At 52.2% G+C, this 18,953-nt stretch overlaps 8 protein-coding genes and 1 non-coding gene across 9 annotated transcripts; 6 read left to right on the top strand and 3 right to left on the bottom strand.

Annotated features, from left to right (window-relative positions):
- Nucleotides 1–11: 11 nt before the first annotated feature.
- CC77DRAFT_238539 (BNR/Asp-box repeat domain-containing protein) lies at nucleotides 12–1,541 on the top strand. The gene has a single exon (XM_018530798.1). The coding sequence runs from the start codon at nucleotides 319–321 to the stop codon at nucleotides 1,474–1,476; it is 1,158 nt and encodes a 385-aa protein (XP_018383259.1). The 5' UTR covers nucleotides 12–318; the 3' UTR covers nucleotides 1,477–1,541.
- A 670-nt stretch (nucleotides 1,542–2,211) lies between these two features.
- Nucleotides 2,212–3,233, top strand: CC77DRAFT_1022731 (40S ribosomal protein-like protein S19). The gene is made up of 5 exons (XM_018525526.1): nucleotides 2,212–2,343; nucleotides 2,395–2,400; nucleotides 2,491–2,517; nucleotides 2,578–2,654; nucleotides 2,715–3,233. The coding sequence occupies exons 1-5, from the start codon at nucleotides 2,256–2,258 to the stop codon at nucleotides 2,961–2,963; spliced, it is 447 nt and encodes a 148-aa protein (XP_018383258.1). The 5' UTR covers nucleotides 2,212–2,255; the 3' UTR covers nucleotides 2,964–3,233.
- A 278-nt stretch (nucleotides 3,234–3,511) lies between these two features.
- CC77DRAFT_1063831 (dihydroxy-acid dehydratase-like protein) lies at nucleotides 3,512–5,628 on the bottom strand (the record flags this gene model as incomplete). Its single annotated transcript, XM_018528668.1, has 6 exons — nucleotides 3,512–4,580; nucleotides 4,642–5,017; nucleotides 5,068–5,175; nucleotides 5,253–5,260; nucleotides 5,308–5,405; nucleotides 5,470–5,628. The coding sequence occupies 6 exons, from the start codon at nucleotides 5,626–5,628 to the stop codon at nucleotides 3,512–3,514; spliced, it is 1,818 nt and encodes a 605-aa protein (XP_018383257.1).
- A 1,493-nt stretch (nucleotides 5,629–7,121) lies between these two features.
- CC77DRAFT_941433 (hypothetical protein) lies at nucleotides 7,122–9,429 on the top strand (the record flags this gene model as incomplete). The annotated part of the gene is made up of 2 exons (XM_018534795.1): nucleotides 7,122–7,449; nucleotides 7,547–9,429. The coding sequence occupies 2 exons, from the start codon at nucleotides 7,122–7,124 to the stop codon at nucleotides 9,427–9,429; spliced, it is 2,211 nt and encodes a 736-aa protein (XP_018383256.1).
- Nucleotides 9,430–10,432: 1,003 nt separating this feature from the next.
- On the bottom strand, nucleotides 10,433–11,857 carry CC77DRAFT_941269 (hypothetical protein; the record flags this gene model as incomplete). The annotated part of the gene is made up of 1 exon (XM_018534785.1): nucleotides 10,433–11,857. One exon carries the CDS (start codon nucleotides 11,855–11,857, stop codon nucleotides 10,433–10,435), a length of 1,425 nt encoding a protein of 474 aa, XP_018383255.1.
- Nucleotides 11,858–13,713: 1,856 nt separating this feature from the next.
- On the top strand, nucleotides 13,714–14,653 carry CC77DRAFT_941169 (RNA polymerase II subunit A C-terminal domain phosphatase SSU72; the record flags this gene model as incomplete). Its single annotated transcript, XM_018534776.1, has 2 exons — nucleotides 13,714–13,946; nucleotides 13,996–14,653. The coding sequence occupies 2 exons, from the start codon at nucleotides 13,714–13,716 to the stop codon at nucleotides 14,651–14,653; spliced, it is 891 nt and encodes a 296-aa protein (XP_018383254.1).
- Nucleotides 14,654–15,126: 473 nt separating this feature from the next.
- Nucleotides 15,127–15,581, top strand: CC77DRAFT_1022726 (hypothetical protein). The gene is made up of 2 exons (XM_018525525.1): nucleotides 15,127–15,187; nucleotides 15,244–15,581. Exons 1-2 carry the CDS (start codon nucleotides 15,175–15,177, stop codon nucleotides 15,486–15,488), a joined length of 258 nt encoding a protein of 85 aa, XP_018383253.1. The 5' UTR covers nucleotides 15,127–15,174; the 3' UTR covers nucleotides 15,489–15,581.
- A 275-nt stretch (nucleotides 15,582–15,856) lies between these two features.
- CC77DRAFT_t70 lies at nucleotides 15,857–15,937 on the bottom strand. Its single transcript has one exon. It is a non-coding gene; the product is annotated as a tRNA-Ser (tRNA).
- Nucleotides 15,938–17,098: 1,161 nt separating this feature from the next.
- Nucleotides 17,099–18,747, top strand: CC77DRAFT_941018 (hypothetical protein; the record flags this gene model as incomplete). The annotated part of the gene is made up of 2 exons (XM_018534762.1): nucleotides 17,099–18,373; nucleotides 18,430–18,747. 2 exons carry the CDS (start codon nucleotides 17,099–17,101, stop codon nucleotides 18,745–18,747), a joined length of 1,593 nt encoding a protein of 530 aa, XP_018383252.1.
- Nucleotides 18,748–18,953: the final 206 nt, after the last annotated feature.

Below are 18,953 nucleotides of genomic sequence, written 5' to 3'. Positions count from 1 at the left end.
TTCCCCGCAAGACACGGAGATCCCTGCTCTCCACAATTTCTCCGGACAGCGGTCTCAAGATTCCCCGCCATTAGAAGACGTAGTTCTTGTGGAGAGCTGGGATGCTTACCAGATGTGGCAGGGCAACATGACGTTAACGGACAGACTCCGAGAACTATCTCGCACCAAATACCGGGAGCAAACTACAGATCGCATGGCATGATGGTAGGGATCCTGGTAGAATGAGCGGAAGACTTGTATTGGCGTTTGTTTATATACCACGTCTACACCGTCCGCATTTCTTGCTCCATCATCTTGCACATTTCTCAAGCCTTCAAGATGCGTCTCTCCACCCTCTTCCTCTCGCTCGTTAGCGTGGCGTCTACAGTTGTTTCTGCGCTCCCGCAGAAGGCTGAACAACCTACCTTCTCTCGCAACGTGATCTTCTCGCCACCCAGAAACGCCAACTGGACCGACCCTGGTGTGCTTTACGCCCGCAGTGCGCAGCTCCCCGACGGTTCGCTTCTTGCAACATGGGAGAACTACTCGCCTGAGCCACCAAAAGTTTACTTCCCTATCTTCAAGTCGTCCGACGGAGGAAAGTCTTGGAAGGAGTTTTCGCGCGTTCAAGATACTCAGAATGGCTTTGGTCTGCGCTACCAGCCATTCCTCTACGTGCTGCCCGAGAAGATTGGTGGCTACAAGGCCGGCACCGTCCTGATATCTGGATCCTCCATCCCCACCGACCTTTCCACCACGGAAATCGTCCTCTACGCATCCAAGGATGGCGGCAAGACTTGGGAGTTTGTTTCTTCCATCGCAGCTGGTGGTGAAGCTCGCCCCAACAATGGTCTGACTCCTGTTTGGGAGCCTTTCCTGATGATGAACAAGAAGACCCTCATCTGCTACTACTCCGACCAGCGAGACAACGCCACCTACGGTCAGAAGATGGTTCACCAGACTACCACCGACCTCAAGAAGTGGGGACCAGTCGTCGACGACGTCACCTACCCTACCTACACCGACCGCCCAGGAATGCCTACTGTTGCCAAGCTGCCCAATGGCAAGTACATCATGACATACGAATACGGTGGTGGACCAGTCATCACAGACTCCTACCAGTTCCCTGTCTACTACAAGATCGTCTCCGACCCCGAGAAGTTCGGCGAGGCTACTGGAATCAGCCTGAAGTCTACTGATGGCACTATCCCTACTGGTTCTCCATACGTCGTCTGGAGCCCTGTCGGTGGCAAGAATGGAACCATCATTGCCAGCGCTCACAGCGGCACCAACGCTTCTGGCTCCGAGGTCTACATCAACAAGGGTCTTGGGCAGGGACCTTGGATCAAGGTCAACACTCCTGAGGGAAGCTCGTACACCAGGCACCTTCGCGTCCTGAAAGACCAGTCAAAGCTCTTGATTATGGGCGGTGGACAACTGCCACCTAGCAACACTAACTCGGTCACCGTTACCGTTGTTGACATCAGCAAATGGTAGATGAGATCTATGGAGTGATCACAATGCTTAAATAAACCCAATATCAATAGCATACGAATTGAAATTTAATTTGTCTCTAAATGTATAATTCGCCCTCTTTGGCATGCAGTGACATGCAGACTAACGCCGCTACTCCGATGCGGCAGGAGTCCATGCATCATTTACTATAGGGTACTTAAACAAAAACATGATTTGTTATACTGTGCGAGCGTCATCAAGATCACCATACATGATATGCAGATAGCCCAGACGTCTCCCTCAATGTCTCGAAAAACTAGAAAGGAAGGTCTGCGCAGCAAGCAGATGATTGAGAAATTGCATGTATAGAGCTTTCTTGCAGAAGACATGAAGGAAAGTCTGGTCGTTGCAAATATGTCATGTGTATCGTGTTAACGTTGCATGTTGTTTGGCAGTTGATGAAGAATGCAAAGGTGCGTTGAAATACCGATCTAGAGAAGCAATATCTATAGAATAGAGTACCGCGCAGTATATCTAGCAGCGGGAGATTCAACAGCGGAATCATGTTCGATGGCGCATCCGAGTCATGAAGATGTTCAACAGTTGGTGTTGCACCGCACGGTTTCAGGAATGATGATGGTTCGCGCCTGGATCTAGCGCCCCACTAGCGCCGGCCCGACTATTTATCCTAAGCAAGCGAGCCACCGTAGGTCACCAAATTCGGGTCTTGCGATATCTTCGAAAATCGCAGCATTTCAACGACAAGCCCACCGACCGCCTCTCCCTACCCCAACCCGACAACCCGATCAAATACCGCCAAAATGCCCGGTGTAGGAGTCAAGGACATCGAGTCCCACAAGTTCGTCCAAGCCTACGCGGCTTTCTTGAAGCGCCAGGGAAAGCTTCCCATGTAAGTTGTACCGTTTGCGCCAAACAGAAGCCGAGAGCAAAAGCTGACAGTTCCTAGTCCAGGTTCGTCTCTATCCAGCGGGTGAAGGATGAAGCCTGAATCCCGTAAATGGGGGATAACCTCAGCTTGCTGACCCTTATCTACAGGCTGGGTTGACACTGTCAAGACAAGCCGTAAGTTGACATCTCCGTTCTTGTGATGCCCACTCTGGAATGCCTACTAACGACCCACAGACTCCAATGAGCTCCCTCCCCAGGACATCGACTGGTTCTACGTCCGCGCCGCTGCCGTCGCCCGCCACGTCTACATGGTACGCGAAGATTTCGAGACAATGGATATATGTGTCGTACGGTACTGATGAATGGAACAGCGCAAGACTGTCGGTGTAGGCCGTCTCCGCAAGGTCCACGGATCCACCAAGAACCGCGGCTCGCGCCCCTCCCACCACGTTGACGCCTCCGGCTCCGTCGACCGCAAGGTCATGCAGGCTCTTGAGAAGATTGGTGTCCTTGAGCAGGACGAGGACAAGGGTGGCCGCCGCATCACACAATCCGGCCAGCGTGATTTGGACCGTATCGCCCAGACCACCCTCGAGGCTGAGGAGGAGGATGAAGAGTAAATGTTTCCATAATGCATGTGGCAGGGATGCGACAAAAGCACTGTCTAGCATTTGATTGCGGGACGGTTACGGATCTACACGGTTTACGGCTTATGGCGTTGAAGACATGACTTCGCTGGGCCTGCATTTAGCCTAGGATATCCAATGACACTGGGCTTGGGCCTTAAAAGCAAGATGATACCCCTCTACCTCGACGACTGTGTGCAATATTTTTACTATCGTGACTTTGCTCTATTGACGATGTTAGCTAATTGACATTCGTACACATGAACCAAGTTCTTTCAAGCTTTACCCAAGCTCAAGATTCCGCTTTGCGGGTATGTAATATGTTGCCTCCCACACACTAGCAGCCCATAGCGCATACGTTCATATTGCAGTATGGTTGGGGTATGGCTTGTGGAAATCGAGCTTTTTAGTACAAGACTATGCCCTTTCGAGGGAGAGTAACGCCACTGTATGCAGCGTATATCGTCTTCTCAGATGCATGGCTCTCGAATCTTGGTGAAAATTTGTATTTCATGTCAATTCACATGTTATGTACTCTAGTTTTAAAACAAATCCGTCATAGCACCATGGCTTGCATCACCAACCAGTCTAGCATACTTGGCCAGTACACCTCTAGTAACCGGCATACTAGGTGCTACCCACTCCTCCAACCTCTTATCAATCTCCTCCTGCGGCACATCCATATCAATCCGGTTCTTCTCTGCATCAATGGTGATCATATCACCATTCTTCACGACGGCGATAGGACCACCGACAGCAGCCTCAGGACATATGTGTCCAACGATAAAACCGTGAGAAGCTCCAGAGTATCGACCGTCAGTGATGAGAGCTACGTTCGTCAACTTGGCGCCCATAATGGCTGCTGAAGCTTTGAGTTGCTCTGGCATTCCTGGTCCTCCCTTGGGGCCCTCGTAGCGCACTACCACCACGACATTTTCGCCATGCGGTATTTGTCCGAGGTTCAAAGCACGGTCAAGCTCGTGTTCCTTGTTGAAAACGATCGCTTTGCCTGTGAACTTCAAGCCTTCTTTGCCCGTGATCTTTGCTACCGCACCAGAGGGAGCGAGGTTGCCGCGCAAGATCTCGATGTGACCGGTGGGCTTGATCGGGTTGTTTAGTGGGCGGATGAGTACCTGATCTTGTGGCAGCGACGGATACGATTCAATGTTCTCTGCCAAAGTCTTGCCGGTGACGGTCGGGATGCTACCATCAAGCAAGTTGGCTGCAACAAGAAGTTTCATGACAGATGGCATGCCACCGATATCGAAGAGGTCGGCTGCCATGTACCTTCCTGATGGTGCGAGGTCGGCGAGGAAGGGGATCTTGTTGGACACACGTTGGAAGTCATCGAGTGTCAAGGGGACCCCTGCTGTGCCTGCCATGGCGAGGAGGTGCAAGACAGCGTTTGTAGATCCACCTAGTACCATCATCATGACAAGAGCATTCTCGAAAGAAGCTTTTGTGAGAAGCTTTCGAGGTGTGATGTTCTTTTCCATGCAGACTCTTATCGCGGCGGCGGCTTTGGCGCATTCGCGCATCTTCGCAGGAGAAGTGGCAGGTGTAGTGGAGGAGTTTGGAAGGGTTAGCCCCATTGCTTCAATCGAGGTTGACCTATGATACTCAAAGTCAACATGTGTCTCACATATAATTAGTACAAGGAGATCAGACTGACATGGTGTTTGCCGTATACATTCCTCCACAAGCACCAGCTCCTGGGCAAGCATTTCTCTCGATATCCTCCATTATCTCGTCCGGCGAAAACTTACCCTCCGTCGCACTCTTCAAATTCTTGTATATGTATGCGCCATGGCTTTCGTAGCAGGTCGATATGTTGATGGGTTTCTTCAGCGTCTCCGAATAACCTGGCATTATCGAACCGCCGTAGACCATGAGTGACGGCCGGTTGTGTCGCGCGAAAGCCATGATGACTCCGGGCATGTTCTTGTCGCATCCGGGAATGGCTATGCAGGCGTCATGGTGCTGAGCACATGTTACAGTCTCGATACTGTCGGCGATGACTTCGCGAGTCTGGAGGGAGAAGCGCATGCCTAGAAGGCTGTCAGAATGCGTAGAAGTTCGCCAACGTTGACCAGCATACCTTCTCCACCCATGGTGATTCCATCGGACACACCAATTGTGTTGTACTGCCATGCTAGCATGTTGTCGTTCTGGACGTGCTTCTTAATTTCCTTCCCAAGATCCAATACTATTGCGTCGTTAGTACACATATCAAGGTACAGCAGCCTTTGCCCTATCTTATGCCGAAGGCATGCGTCTACTCACAGTGCATGCTGCGATATCATCAGTATTATGACAACAAATCCGTGGGTGAACTCACTTGCATGGGTTGCCCTCCCACCAAACGCTTGCGATTCCCACGTGGGGCTGCGTCTTCATGGCTTCTCGTGATGGCACGCCAGCTGCGTACAGCATTGCCTAAGTGGTAGGAGTCATTAGTGACTGAAATGCTTCAATCATCGTGACACCGGGAATAGCGAACCTGGGCCCCCGGGAAATTGTGACCAGTGGTGAGTGTAGACGAGTACTTGTTCAACGCAGGCTTTCCATCTTCAAGTTTGGCGTCATCGGGAAGGTGTGGGAAGCTGAGAAAGCGTGGCTCTTCCGGTTCACGCTGCTTCTGAAGATTGCGCGGGTCCATGGCAGGCGAGCTGATATGTTAGGTTAGAACAGATTGGTGTGGCCAACGGCGTAGAAGTGAGGATACACAGATTGCCTCGAAGAGATTCGAAGAATGAGCAATGATAAAGTCAACTCAATGGGCGAAGTGGTCACCCGGGAACGAGATACGGTTGATAGCTAGCAGTTACCGTGTGTACCCAGGTACTCCCGCAGCAGGGATGTGGGCAATCGCCGACTGCCCTAGTGATAATCGAGCAATCCGAATGCTCCAACAGGTGTCTGTGTGGGGCATTGACAGTTCTTTGTCACATCGTGCTGTAGCTAAAGCTCGGAAGGAGGGAGGGGTTCCTCGGATGAGGGCACACTGGTACTGCGCGCGTTAGTTCTGTCAGACACAAAGGTTGACCAATGCGACAAAGCTGATTGAAAGCCGAATTATGACGATTGGAAGCCATCTAGCGCCGTGTCTTTTGGTCTGGGGGATTTACTTTGGTTGCGGCCAAATCCGGTGTGTGTCGGCGTAACTACCGGCGCGGCTTCGGCTTGACCAGATGCGGTGTCTGCAACGGCGAAGTCGCTCGCGGGGTGTTCTGGAAAGACGCCATCTCGCGATGGGTATGGCGGGGAGTGACTCGCATGCATGCCTTGGATCTGGTATGCTTGCGAGGTCGTCGGAGCTCATAAGGCTGCATGGCTCGGTTATGTACACCTTTGTAACATATCCATACCGACAACTTCTGGACTAGTCGGCCTAAGCCCGAGTACCCGGTCAACACAGGTATATTTTACCTTTGGAAGAGTGGAGGAATTAACGACCAAGCATGAAGAAAGCATGTGTTGTTAGAATGTCGGGCTTATAGTGTCGCACCGACAGGTCTGAGGATGACATGCACAGCCACGCGGATGACGGGAGATACTTTTCCATAAGATGGGGAAATGGGAAGACAAAGTACAGTTCCTCATAAAGTTTCGCAATGGACGAAAGATGTTCAGGGGAGGTCGTTGCAAACGAAGGCTCCAGCACGATCCCTGCCAAGTTCCCACGATGAATGGGAGAAAACGCCGCTTCCGAAGCCTGGCAGCAGCCCAACCCAACGTCATCCCGCCCATGCACCCATCACAAACCTCTTTAGCTAGGCAGTTTTCATATCGCAAACACTCCCACGCGATTCCTTGTCCAGTTGGGTTGGAGAAAACACTATCGGACAAAGCAAACACCGCTCGCTATCTCTCCGTATCGCTGGCCAGGATGATATTCTCAGATATCGAACGCGTCTCCAGCTTCCAGATTAGAGACTGTCCATCATAGCTGCGCATTCGTCGTTCCCCCAACGTGCGCAAGGTTTCCAGTGAGAGACGCTCTCGCGCACCGGCTCTTTCTCTCCAGCGATCCGGGCACGAGAGGCAGCATCTCATTCTATTGGCTGCCGCTCATCGCGCGTCACCGTCCCGCACGCCAGCACCTCGACGCCCCGTCGCATATACTTTCAGCATTCCAGCACGCAAAGGGCCATGGAGCCTCATTCGCGTCCTGGCTTGTTCCGCAATGGCACGTTGCGTCTTCCACAGGCTCCCCTCGCTGTCTCACCCGGCAACCCAGTGACACAGACCGCTTCAGACCTTAATCTCTGGTACGGTCAGAGTATAAAGCAATCTGCTTACCGTCTTCTCCAACTTTTCAATCCATTCGTAGTTAGCGGAGGGCGGTTGACTCTGACTTTTGTGGGCATGCTCCAATTGACAGCACTGTGTGGATTTGGATCTGTGCTTTGGTATCGGAGCAAAGGGAAGGGGAAGGGGAACACCCTCACTACGCAAGATGCACCTGATACCGCGGCTGGTGAGTTGTTTGAGGCCTTAGTGATACCCGTGGACACACATCCAATCACGTGGCTGAGCTAGCAATCATCTAGCCTTGTCTTGCTAATCCTCCGCAGATGAGGCTGCTACAACGGACTCGGGCCTGCTGAAGAAATATTCCACTATTCGCTCGTATACCGTCTCCTCTACCGGCTTCACATATCCCAGACTCCGGACCTTTTACCGTCCACATCATCAGGAGGACAAACTCCCCAAGTATCCGTGTCCAGTTCCACTGTTGGTTTTCGTCCATGGTCTTGGGGGTTCTATCGCTCAATTCAGTCCTATTCTAATCAGCCTTTCCAATCTCGCTCCATGCTTGGCCGTAGACCTCCCTGGGTGCGGCGTGTCGAGCTTCGAGCCAAAAGCATGGGACGCCTACACCACGGAAGCTCTGGTGCAGCTTCTTGCCGTCGTTATAGAGACTCACCGTGCAGTCGATAGCAGACAACCTGTCGTTCTCGTCGGCCACAGTATGGGATGCTCACTAGCCGCACTCCTAGCTTCTTCGTCTTCGCCGCATGCACATCTCCTTTCGCAAAATGTCAGCGGACTGATTGCTATATGTCCCAAGGCTGAGCCCCCTACCGAGAAAGAGGCCAAAAAGCTGCGTTCAGTCACGTTGACACCCGTTGTCCTCTTCGACCTGATCAGACGCTGGGATAGGAGAGGCGGTGTCAATAGCAAGAGTGTTCTACGCATGGCAGGAGTGGACGCTGACGATGAGACTAAGAAACTGCAGCTGCGCTTCAACAAGCAGAGTCGAAGTTCCGTGTGGTTGAGGATGGCGCGAGGCATGTGCCCCGATTACTCAAGCGGCTCACCGAAAGGAGGCCTTCCTGGTAAGGCAGTATGGAAGGGACTTGACATTCCGTTGTTCCTTGCCGCTGGTGAGACAGATACGGTCACTCCTGCGTCAAATGTCAAGCAGATTGTCGAATTTCTGGGAAGGGATGTCAGCGCAATCCAGCCGCCGAGCGAAAAGGCGAGCTTGCCCATTGCAGCAGCTCCGTTCGTACCTTCCGCAGTCCTCCCGAACGAGCCGAAGCGTACAGAGCACCAGGACTCTGGTATTGATGCAACAGACCTACCCAAACTCGAAGATGATACCAGGACCATCGAATCAACTTCCGTGTCCACCAATAATGGAAGTCTCACGTCTACAGAGGAGAATACAACAGAAGGGAGCATAACTACGGCTGACGGGCCAATGCTCTCCGATACCACAAGCCCATCATCACACACTCCGTCGCCTCATCCGCGTCGGCTAGTTGTCAAGACTGCTATTATGCCCAAGCCGGCCGCTCATTCCTTACTGTTTGCGCCGTCTACATCCCGCATAATAGCTGGGCTGATTGGCACCTTCTTTGCCGACTATATCGATCCTCGTCTATCGCTTGCTTGGCAACTCAACTATCTGTCAACTGAGGGGAAATGGGACGTCAAGAATCTGGAAAAATGGAAGGCCGTGCGCCCAGTATCGGAGCCTATTGCTGGTGTCTTTCGCGCAATGAAGACACTTCGTGAGGTCGACGAAGAGCACACACCAAAGGTGCTCACCAAGAACTGGGCAGGCAAGCTCTGCGCAATCATCGACATCTCGCACGACAACCCTGTATACGATCCAAAAGGTCTGGAAGAAGGCGGCATCCTATATCATAAATTTCCGACAGTGTCAAAACAACCTCCACAGTCAGCTGAGGTCAAAGAGTTTTTCGACCTCGTTGACAAGATCCGAGCTGAAGGCAGACCGGGTCTGATTGGGGTACACTGTCACTATGGCTTTAACCGTACCGGCTTCTTTCTTGTGTCGTACATGATCGAGCGACTAGGATACCGGGTAGAAGATGCGATCGACACCTTCCAGCAGGCTCGCCCACCAGGCATCCGACACTCGCATTTCATAGATGCACTTTACGTTCGGTACTGTCAGGGTCTTAGGCGCGCTCCGACATTGTGACTAGCACAATTACAACATTTTTCTTGTTCATTCTTACTGTTTTGGGCGGCCTTTTTGTATAGTATGCTTTTATTGGTTGTTTCGTGTCCACTCGGTCTGGCAAGCGCTCGCGTTAAGGCGTACAATCACTGTCGGACATGGGCACATTATGAGGGATATAGGAACTTGTGGTATCAGGGTCGCATCCTTGGACTAGCACTAGTATATTTTCTGATCAATAAAATAACAGTCGAACGCTACCATTTGTTCAAGATACTGTTTCGTCGTCTCATGTTGGCTCTCATGTAGAGTAATCGTACAACCTTCTAACAATGCAAGTTTTGAGGGAGCAATAAGTAGCGTGTGCAATATATGTTTACGATACCAAGTCAAACCATCTCTGTGAAGTGTTGTGTGTACGTAAAAGGGATAGAGAGACGGTTTCACCTCAGCCATGATTTGCCGAGACACAAGAGTGAATCTCTGGAAAATAAATCATTTATTACAAAGGACGGCGGTTCATACACCGCATCATCACTATTGCTCAGCTTAAGAGGTAACTGCCTCCCAGCTCGTCATTACTCGGCTCGCTATTCTATCCAAGCCAAGTGTCGTTCGTCAAGAAGGTACAACTACAATGATGCCTATTTCGGCCGATATGAGATCCTTCCACATCGTCTCCGTCAGGCTGATGTACCTGTCAGTCTTTACTGCGGCAACAACAGTATCCTTTTTGGCGCTCTGCATATAGAGGACAAAAACACAAAGAACCGCTACATGCCGAGGGATGCGTTCGTAAAAGTAACGGGGTAAGACATGGGTTGAAGCGAATGTCGTGAACGCGTTGAGCATTTCGTTTCTGTGCGACCAGCTATGATAGAAGTCCGGACGCTTGACCCCGGCGGTCGGGGCATTGACCTGGCGTTGCATAGCTCCCAAGCTACTCAGATGCTTGCCGCACTGCCGTGAGTTTCGTTCTCCAAACTTGCGCTACATGATGGTGAGGCAAGCGACCTGATTATGTTCATGGCTTCTGCTCTTGAGACTCAGGCTCCGGTGTTGATTCGACGCCTTCCATGCCCCCCGTATCCTTGCTTCTCGAGAATGGGCCGCCTTCAGTAGTCGTGGGCGTCCCAAGCTTATCTGTTGGATACTTCTCCAGGTCTTTGTGGCTTGTCGAAAACGTCGATATGACAGGCGTGTAGTTCTGCGGATGATCGGCCTGAGTAGGCGTCTTCGCTTCAGGCCCGGCCGAAATCGGGCTGAGTAGGCTCTCGGGTCCGTTGTTTGCCTCAGGAGGCAGCAGTTCAGGCTGTGACTGTATGGCACCAACGAGACCATTCCAACCTCCTTCAATATCGCGCAGGAGGCGGACATATTCTTCGGGCACAAGTCCGCTTTCGCCGGTCTTCGGATCTTGAGCTACCAGCCAGCCCTGGCCGTGTCTGTATGATACCAGTATCACTTGCCCTTCTACCAGCGGTAGCTCGTTATCGTTTTCGCGTGCGAAGTCGAACAGGGCAACGGCCTTGCCGTGCATCTCCTCATCGGGCGACGCGATTGTGAATTGGTAGTCGCGCGAGAAGCGATTATCATCGTGTATGTAGTCCTCGGGTTCTGACATTTCATCGTCGGAGTCGTAAGGCGGGCCTTCGACGTCTCCGTCGGCATCCGCGTAGGCGCGTTGAGGGAGGGTGGTTGCGAAATGTGAGTCTCGCCGTGATGCTCCTTCTGGCACACCGAGCCGCGACGACTCGGGCGGGTATGTGATGTACTCGCCGCCAGGTCCGTTTGCAGCCTCATCGCTGACAAATTGGCTGCTCTCGCCGTTCATCGTCACTATCGAGCCGCGCCGTTGCTCCTCCGGATATCCTCTTCGCCCGCGAGTATGATCGAAGTTGACTATGTTAGATTTGTGCTTCTTGTGTCGTGCGCCGTGGTGGCTGGTGACCACCGGGCTTGAGATGTCGTCATCTTCGCTATAAGGCGGACCTCCGTCGTATGCTGTCTGTGGGAGTTGTTCGCCGTCTTTTTCATCCCAAGGCCCCGCGGACCAGCCACCTCGGTCGCTGCGCCATGCCACGGGTGGCGGATCTGATAGTCTACGGCTGTGTTCACTCGCTGGAGTTGAGATGTCGGAAGGCTGCTCCGGAAGCGGGCCGTAGAAAAGAGGGTGTAGCGGGTCATATGCGAAATCGCGCACGAGCGAGTAAGGCAGACTCGAGTGGAAGATGGGGAAGGCGGTCGATTGCGGCCTTGACCGTGCTGATTGGTGTGTGTTGGATGCGTTGGAGAAGGTGGATAGGCGCTTGTTCATGTAGGAACTTGCGCGCTCCAGCTTCGCTTTGGAAGGCGGGGAAGTAACGAGTGGGGGCAGAGATGTGCGATTCACGCCCACTTGTGCGGATGCACCAGGATCGCTCCTTGGGGATAACACGTCGGCAGCCATGTCTCGCTCGCTGTGTTTTTCTTGGACAGCCACTCCTTCTGTTATGTCCTTCAGCCGGTGCGGGTCGGCGGCCGTCTCTGATGCTGAATTGGTGTCTGTCATGCGCGGTAGAGGGACTTTGTGCAGGTTGTCTGGGTCTTCGGTGGTAAGCTATATGGGGATTTCCAGCGTGGTGGAGGGCAGTGTGGGTGGCAGAGCCGGTTCGCGACAGAAGTCAGCTTTCAGTAGTCAGGCAAGAGTCCGCAGCAGCAGCAGCAAAACGGGCTCCAAGTGGCCAGCGCACAAGGCGCACAAGCAGCTTTCGAATCAGAGCGAGCCGGTACGTCTGGAGCGGCTCTGGAATGGCAACGGCAGATGGCGCAGTGACTCGATGTTTGTATCGGATGTTTCACAGTCGACGATGACCAATGGGCCGGCGGGCGCGCTTGAGGCCTTCTGGAAGGACGGCGTCGGCTGTGCAGATGCGCCTGGCGATTGGGAGGGGGAGCGGCGGGCGTGAAGATATTTCCACTGTAGAGCGGCTGGAGAAGCGCTCGCTGGGGGTTCAGGCCTGGCGCTAACACTCGCCCAGTGAACGGGTGATGAGCTGCGCACCCGAGGGACAAGTCTGTGGCTTTGAATGGGCACCGTGCAGGAGGGGAACGGCAACAGTGCGGCTAAGGGGCGACGCGACTATGGCGAAAGACTCGGCGGGTTCTGGATGTTGTCGTGGACCAGCGCGCGCGTGGTGGTGAAGGCCAACTCTATTTTTGGCACCAGGCAGCGGGGGAGGTGCTAGATGCCAATGCTGTGTTTCAGGACAAGTTTGACAGCGTCGCCAGAGTGAAAAGGCATAAGAAGAGGTCCGCAATGGGCAACACTTCTCAAGTACAGGAACAGGTCAACGGGCCTCAACACGGAGCCTTGCTGGCATCAACGAGGGGTGTGTGTTCTGACGGCTCTTCCTTTCCATGATTGCAAACCCCATCAATGCATGCTTAGGCTACTTTCACCCTAGTAGGCGTTTCAGGTCACCGACTAGCTGCATAGGGACCGCTTGTCGAATGCGCTTCGAGTCCGACGAGGAACTTCCTTGACGCGGTCTTCACCGCGTGCTGTCACGAGGGCAGACACATCATAGCTGGCTCGGATATCATTCCTTTGGCCATGTCATGATTGTTTTCCGACCACCGTACCCAGGCCAGAATGCCGTGTGACAGGTGCGTTTGAGCTGGGTTGCCTAGACATGCCTGTATGGGCACAGAGGCTGCTTGCGCAATTGCATAGCGTCACCCACGATCTCATCTAACAGCATACGATCTATACGAGGCAATGCTATACTGTCCAAGCGCTTCAGGAACAGGAAAACGCCTGATGTCAACACGGCAAAGTATCAAGTCGACCAGCCCCTCCATTTCGTCTGGTGTTCGGCGCCCCGCGTAATCTTTCACCCGAATGCTTAGTCAGCCGCTAACAAGACATTGACCTGAGCTCTGAGCTCGACAAAGACTGCAACCTCCACAGGCCTCGTGCCTTGCATAACCACCACACCACCACCGCCACTTTCTCCAACTCTTGCTCATCCCCTTCATGTATGGGACTATGAGCTTGGGTTCCTACTCTGTTCACTGTAAGTTTCTTCCCACCCCCGATGCGTGCCCACCTATGCGATGATGAACACATATTGGAGCTGTCCTAGGCAATAGCCTTTGAGGACTCTAATAATAATATACACTGAAAATTCTGATCTCGCGTGAATGTTGCAATGATTGTTACCTTCGAATGTGTGGAGCCGTAGCTAACTGTTGTGAAGAATTTGCAGAACTGCCTACCGACGCGTCGAGCAGCAACCCGCCCGCCCACGCTTCATTTCGACCATGTCTGCCGACCCACGACTGCGCGCGAGGCAGGAGCAGCAGCCTACACCCACTGCTGCTGCTACTACTACTGCTGCTGCTACTGCTGCCCCTCCACCTCCGCCGCCGCCGCCGACCGAACCTAGCCCCACGGGTATGGACGGCGCCAATGACGCGCACGCAGAGCAGAACATGGTGCCTGATGATAGCTTCAAGCTCAAGTTCTGCACTGTGTGTGCGAGTAACCAGAACCGGTATGTCCAGCGCTGATCTGCGAACCCAACTTCTTGCTAACTTGCTTAGTTCCATGGAAGCTCATCTGCAGCTTGCTTCAGCGCACCTCCCCACAATCAGCTTTGGCACTGGCTCTCTTGTCCGACTCCCCGGTCCAACCATCACGCAGCCTAACGTCTATCACTTCAACAGCACCACCTACCGTGCTATTCATGATGAGCTCGCTCAGCAGAATACTGCCCTCTACACTCACAACGGCCTGCTCAACATGCTTGGTCGCAACTTGAACATCAAGGGCTATCCTGAGCGCTTCCAAGACTGGGTGCCCGGTAAACCACGTCTGGATCATGCTGAAGACAAAGGTTCGCAGGGGACGGAATCGGGTGTCGTTGATGTCGTTGTAACGTGCGAGGAGCGTTGCTTCGATGCTGTGCTAGAAGATCTCCACAACAAGGGCGGAAAGCTCAACCGACCTGTTCATGTCTTCAACGTTGATATTAGGGATAATCACGAGGAAGCCCTCGTTGGTGGTAAAGCTATTCTCGACCTCGCGCTCAGCTTGAATGAAGCTGCGGCAAAAGAGAGGGAGCAGCATGGCGACAGTGGATGGCAATCAGGTGGCGGAGCTGCTCGTTCTGGCTTCGACGAGCGCGTTCCCGATATACTTGCAGCCTGGCAGGAGCGATGGCCCAACATGCCTGCGCTCTGGAGTTTGGCTTGGTTCTAGTTCCTACATGACGGCGTTACTGTTTTCCACATCCTGGCATGATTGCCCTAGATACCCATATTGCATAGCGAGGCGTTCTGGACATGACATCTATATGACGAGCTCTTACGAATACACGATTCCATAAAGCTCATCTTTGGTCCTTTGATTCGTGCACTGATATGAATCACCATGTGACATCCGACATGACGTCGTATCACAAACGTAGCGTACGCGCACAAGCGTCCACCGGCTGTAGCCTCGAGGCACGGTCTGCAGCTAGCCACGTGTGTGTACCACGAGCTCATCGCGAAAGTCAATGTGCTTTTGAAGTATCCTAGCAGCAAACAACACTCTAATCTCTTCTAACATTTCGATCAACATCTTCTATGTGGCGAGGGCCATATTCAAGACACCTCTACCCTACCTAGCTACTCACCAACACTATGAACGTAGTGCTACTCTTTGTCCTTATTGCGGGCGTCATCGCAACATTTGAATCAAGAGGTGGAGCTGGTAGTAGACGCTGTGGATGGGAACTTATGCAAAATCTCCGTATGTTCATCGATCGTCTTTCCGTCCCCTCCTGGACCAATCTGATATTACTATAGAAATTCCTATTCCCAAACTCGGTGACTGGTACGCAGAGCAAACCGGTGATCGCTCTTTATGCGTGCTTCAGGATGACGGCTCGGAATACTGCACTTGTATCTATGAGTGTGGAAACGGTGTTTGGAGGTCTCTTGACGAGAGTAACCACGACATTTGGAGATATGGAAACGAGAGCAGCTCGTGGGAGTGGGAATCGGGATGCAAGAAATACTGTCACGCTGGGGTATGTGATGGACAGGATTGATGGAGTCGGAGCAAATGCAGAACTGAGCGGCAGGCGTTGTTGAGATGCGACACACGACTGTGTTTGAAAATGGTGATTAGGATGTTCCAGGAAATGAATGTGGAAATAATGAGTTCCTTTTGTTGGTTTCCATCTGTTGTGTTGGGAAACACTCACTGATCCCGAATGTGTATCATCATTTGATGATAAGGGGAAACTAGCAAACTGCACTTGCTCGTGCCTTGGCCCAAACGGATGCTAAACGGTTGTTCTCCGAGCATTCCGAATTGCCCTCTCCTCTCAACGATCATCACAAAAGAGACAACCATAGGAACAAACAAAAAGTTACTGTGCCCGTCCTGGCTGAGACCAGCCTTTAGCAAAAAAGACGACGTTGGCCAGATTCGAACTGACGCTCCCGAAGGAACAAGATTTCTAGTCTTGCGCGATAACCACTCCGCCACAACGCCTCGAATCTTTTTCTTGCTTTGCTGCTTGATGACATAATCTATAATCTGCCATGATATGAACCAAAAGCCATATCATGATCACAGAAATCTGGCTTGTACTGAGGTTCGCTGTTCAGTTGGTGGAGCCTAGGGTCAAACGGCATCCAAAAGCGACCCCTGTCTCGGCCCCAGCGCAGGACACCCGCAGCACGCATCGCAGTAGGAATTCATGTTCCAGCCGACAGCTTCTAGGTGTTCGCTGGGAACTCAATTGAGTTGTTCAAGCTTGACAGTAACCTGGCCAATCGCACACATTCTCTTCAAAGTAAAGCGCAATGTCGACGCTAACGTCAGGCGTCCTATCTTATCACCGCCCTTCTGCACATCGAGAAAATCGTCGTCTTGGCCGCCCAGTCTGTCGGATCACCAACGTTCCGCCGCAAGCTCCGGCTTCCACGAAACGACATGCATCAGTACCGTCGGAATATTTGTCGTGGCTTGCATCAGAAACAACCATCAACGTCTATTGTGTCCAAGCTAAGCAGTCTTCACCTAAGCATCGTCGCCGTCAGTCCTTTGGGTAAGCCTGCACGTCGCAGGGACAGATACTCTGCAGACTTCTACCAGCCTTCTGCCGTAGGCCGTGCCTCTTAAGCCTCGATACTGTCGTCTTCCGTACCCTTGATGCAAAACCACTTGTGTTCAAAATGGTGTACCGTGGGCGGCCATCAACAGGCTGCAAGAAGTGCCGCGAAAGAAAAATCAAAGTGAGTAACGGGCTGCCTCCATTTATACGTCCAAACTTGCGTTGTGAACCCCTCCAGGGTATGCCGCGCGAGGTTGCGGTCGCCTGCCGCTTGTCGCAACTAGCTTCTTCCTAACTGGGAATCCAGTGCGAGATGGTAGCTTCAGATCTCAGTTCCGATTTGTGCTACGAGTCCGATCTAGCCTCGGTGATGCAGGTTGCTGACTAGACGTCTACAGTGCGACGAGCGTCCAGGTGGTTGCGTAAAATGCTTTGAACGGAAATTCGAATGCCCTGGATACGATCGAACTGTCGACGCTTTCTTCCACGATGAAACCGCGCAAACTCAGGCGAAGGCGAAAAAGTCAAAGGCAAAGGCCATTGCGGCGCGTGATGCACGAGATACCAGAGATCTCCGAGAGGCATATCTACAGATTATGGCCAAACAATGTCCAGGAACGGCCATCACAGCGCCACTCATTGACCAGGGTATATCCTTCTTCATGTCCTACTACTGCACGGGTGTGGATCAGCCATCGATACAGTCAATGGAGTACCAGCAACACCTATCCACACATGGCTTCCATCCGCTCGTCGCAACATCAATGACAGCCTTGGGTATCGCTGGCGTAGCCAACCTTTACATGGACTCTCGTCTCAAAAGCGAAGCGACACGTTGGTACCTCGAAGCTATCAAAATGGCCAATGCGGCAATTTCCTCGCCTGAAGACGTAACGGCCGATAGTACCCTCACCTCAGTCAATCTCCTGAGCATGTTCGAAGCAACGTTCAATGACAACTCCCTAGCTGGATGGAGTAATCATGTGGATGGCGCTGCCTCCCTAATCAAAATGCGGGGCATGGGCCAATTTTCGACTCCAGCGGGACAGAGAATGTATCTCCATACCATTGGTTTGCTAACGATGAACTGCATGGGAAAAGGTGTTCCACTTCCTCAGTATGTTCACGATCTGAACACCGAAGTTATAAAGCACCTAGATACCGAGGATCCTAGGAACCGGTTCTTCTTTCTTCACATCAAGACCATTGACCTGAGAGCGCGGATTCTGAACCAAGAAGCGTTCTCATTGATGGACATCATAGATTCGGCACTAGAGCTTGACGAGGTTGCTGTCAACATTTTCAAAGATCAAGGTCCAGACTGGGACTATGATGTAGTGCCTTGCGAGGAACAAGAGTGCTGCTATGAGAACTTCTACCATATTTACCCAACTGCAACAGCAGCTCAAACTTGGAACTGGGTGCGTTACAATAGGATCTATTTCCACGACATCATCCGAAATTGCATATTAGCAGACTTCACTTCGACTCCACCCACGCTTGTCGGCACCAAGTATCATCAGCAACTAGAAACAAGCGCTCGCACTCTATACCAGCTACAATCTGACATCATAGCAAGCATGCCTCAATTCTTGCACGACGTCCCTGATGAAGCGCCGAACAGAGTAGCTAGCCCGACAAATAGTGAGCCGACCCCGCCAGGTGCGTCGGGGCGAGGCAAACCATGGCCTACGGCCGCTAGTACAACCTCAAAATCTCCTTATCGTATAGCACTCAAATCCCTTGATGGGAACTTTCGAGGCAACACGCACAATCTCGTCAAAGCGCTGATCGGAAACGGATCAGTAAAAGATCGACTTCCCATCGTGCGGGTTGCAGGAGGCTACAGCACTGTATGGGCACTCTATGTGGTATGGTTTTTAATCGTAACTAGCATCATGTTCTTACTACTAATGATTCTATGTAGGCTGCCGCCATGCCGTTAGCCTCGCCAAGAAGCCAAGACTTCGTAGACAATTGCATGACACGAATCGAGCACGAATTTGGCATCAACCAGGCTCGAGTGCTATCAAACGCTCTGAAACTCAAACGTCACCTCGCTAGCAGAGGCGCCCTTGCTTTCGGTATATGCCCGCAATACTTACCACCGGACGACGGAGTTTATGTTCCGCAACAGGATCTATACAATAAGGTGGGTCAAAAGATTCCTGAGGTCCTGATGGAGGCATCCTTCCAGGCTACTTTTCCAACTGTGGCAGAGATTCTTTCAGGGCCTAAATACTAGAATCAAACCTGACTCGTGCAGGTTGTCGAGATGACCGACGAAACGCCTGAGGCGCTGTTGTTCGATGATCTGGATTCAGTATACTGAGACACAGTCAACGTTACGAGATCTTCATTAGGGTGATATCTCAACAAGATATCTGAGAAATACCACGGTCGCTTCGAACAAGGTAACGAAGCGTTGATCCTCATCATCCTCATTCGCAT

This window comes from Alternaria alternata (assembly GCF_001642055.1).
Source record: "Alternaria alternata strain SRC1lrK2f unplaced genomic scaffold CC77scaffold_17, whole genome shotgun sequence".
Classification (NCBI taxonomy): Eukaryota; Fungi; Ascomycota; class Dothideomycetes; order Pleosporales; family Pleosporaceae; genus Alternaria; species Alternaria alternata.
This window is presented reverse-complemented; position numbering and strand designations above follow the sequence as displayed.

What these genes read in the sequence shown, in the direction of transcription:
- CC77DRAFT_238539 (XM_018530798.1), top strand. Translation starts at nt 319, where the DNA reads ATGCGTCTCTCCACCCTCTTCCTCTCGCTCGTTAGCGTGGCGTCTACA.
- CC77DRAFT_1022731 (XM_018525526.1), top strand. Translation starts at nt 2,256, where the DNA reads ATGCCCGGTGTAGGAGTCAAGGACATCGAGTCCCACAAGTTCGTCCAA. An exon ending in TGACACTGTCAAGACAAGCC is followed by an intron (nt 2,518 to 2,577) that starts GTAAGTTGACAT and finishes AACGACCCACAG; the next exon opens with ACTCCAATGAGCTCCCTCCC. An exon ending in TCGCCCGCCACGTCTACATG is followed by an intron (nt 2,655 to 2,714) that starts GTACGCGAAGAT and finishes TGAATGGAACAG; the next exon opens with CGCAAGACTGTCGGTGTAGG.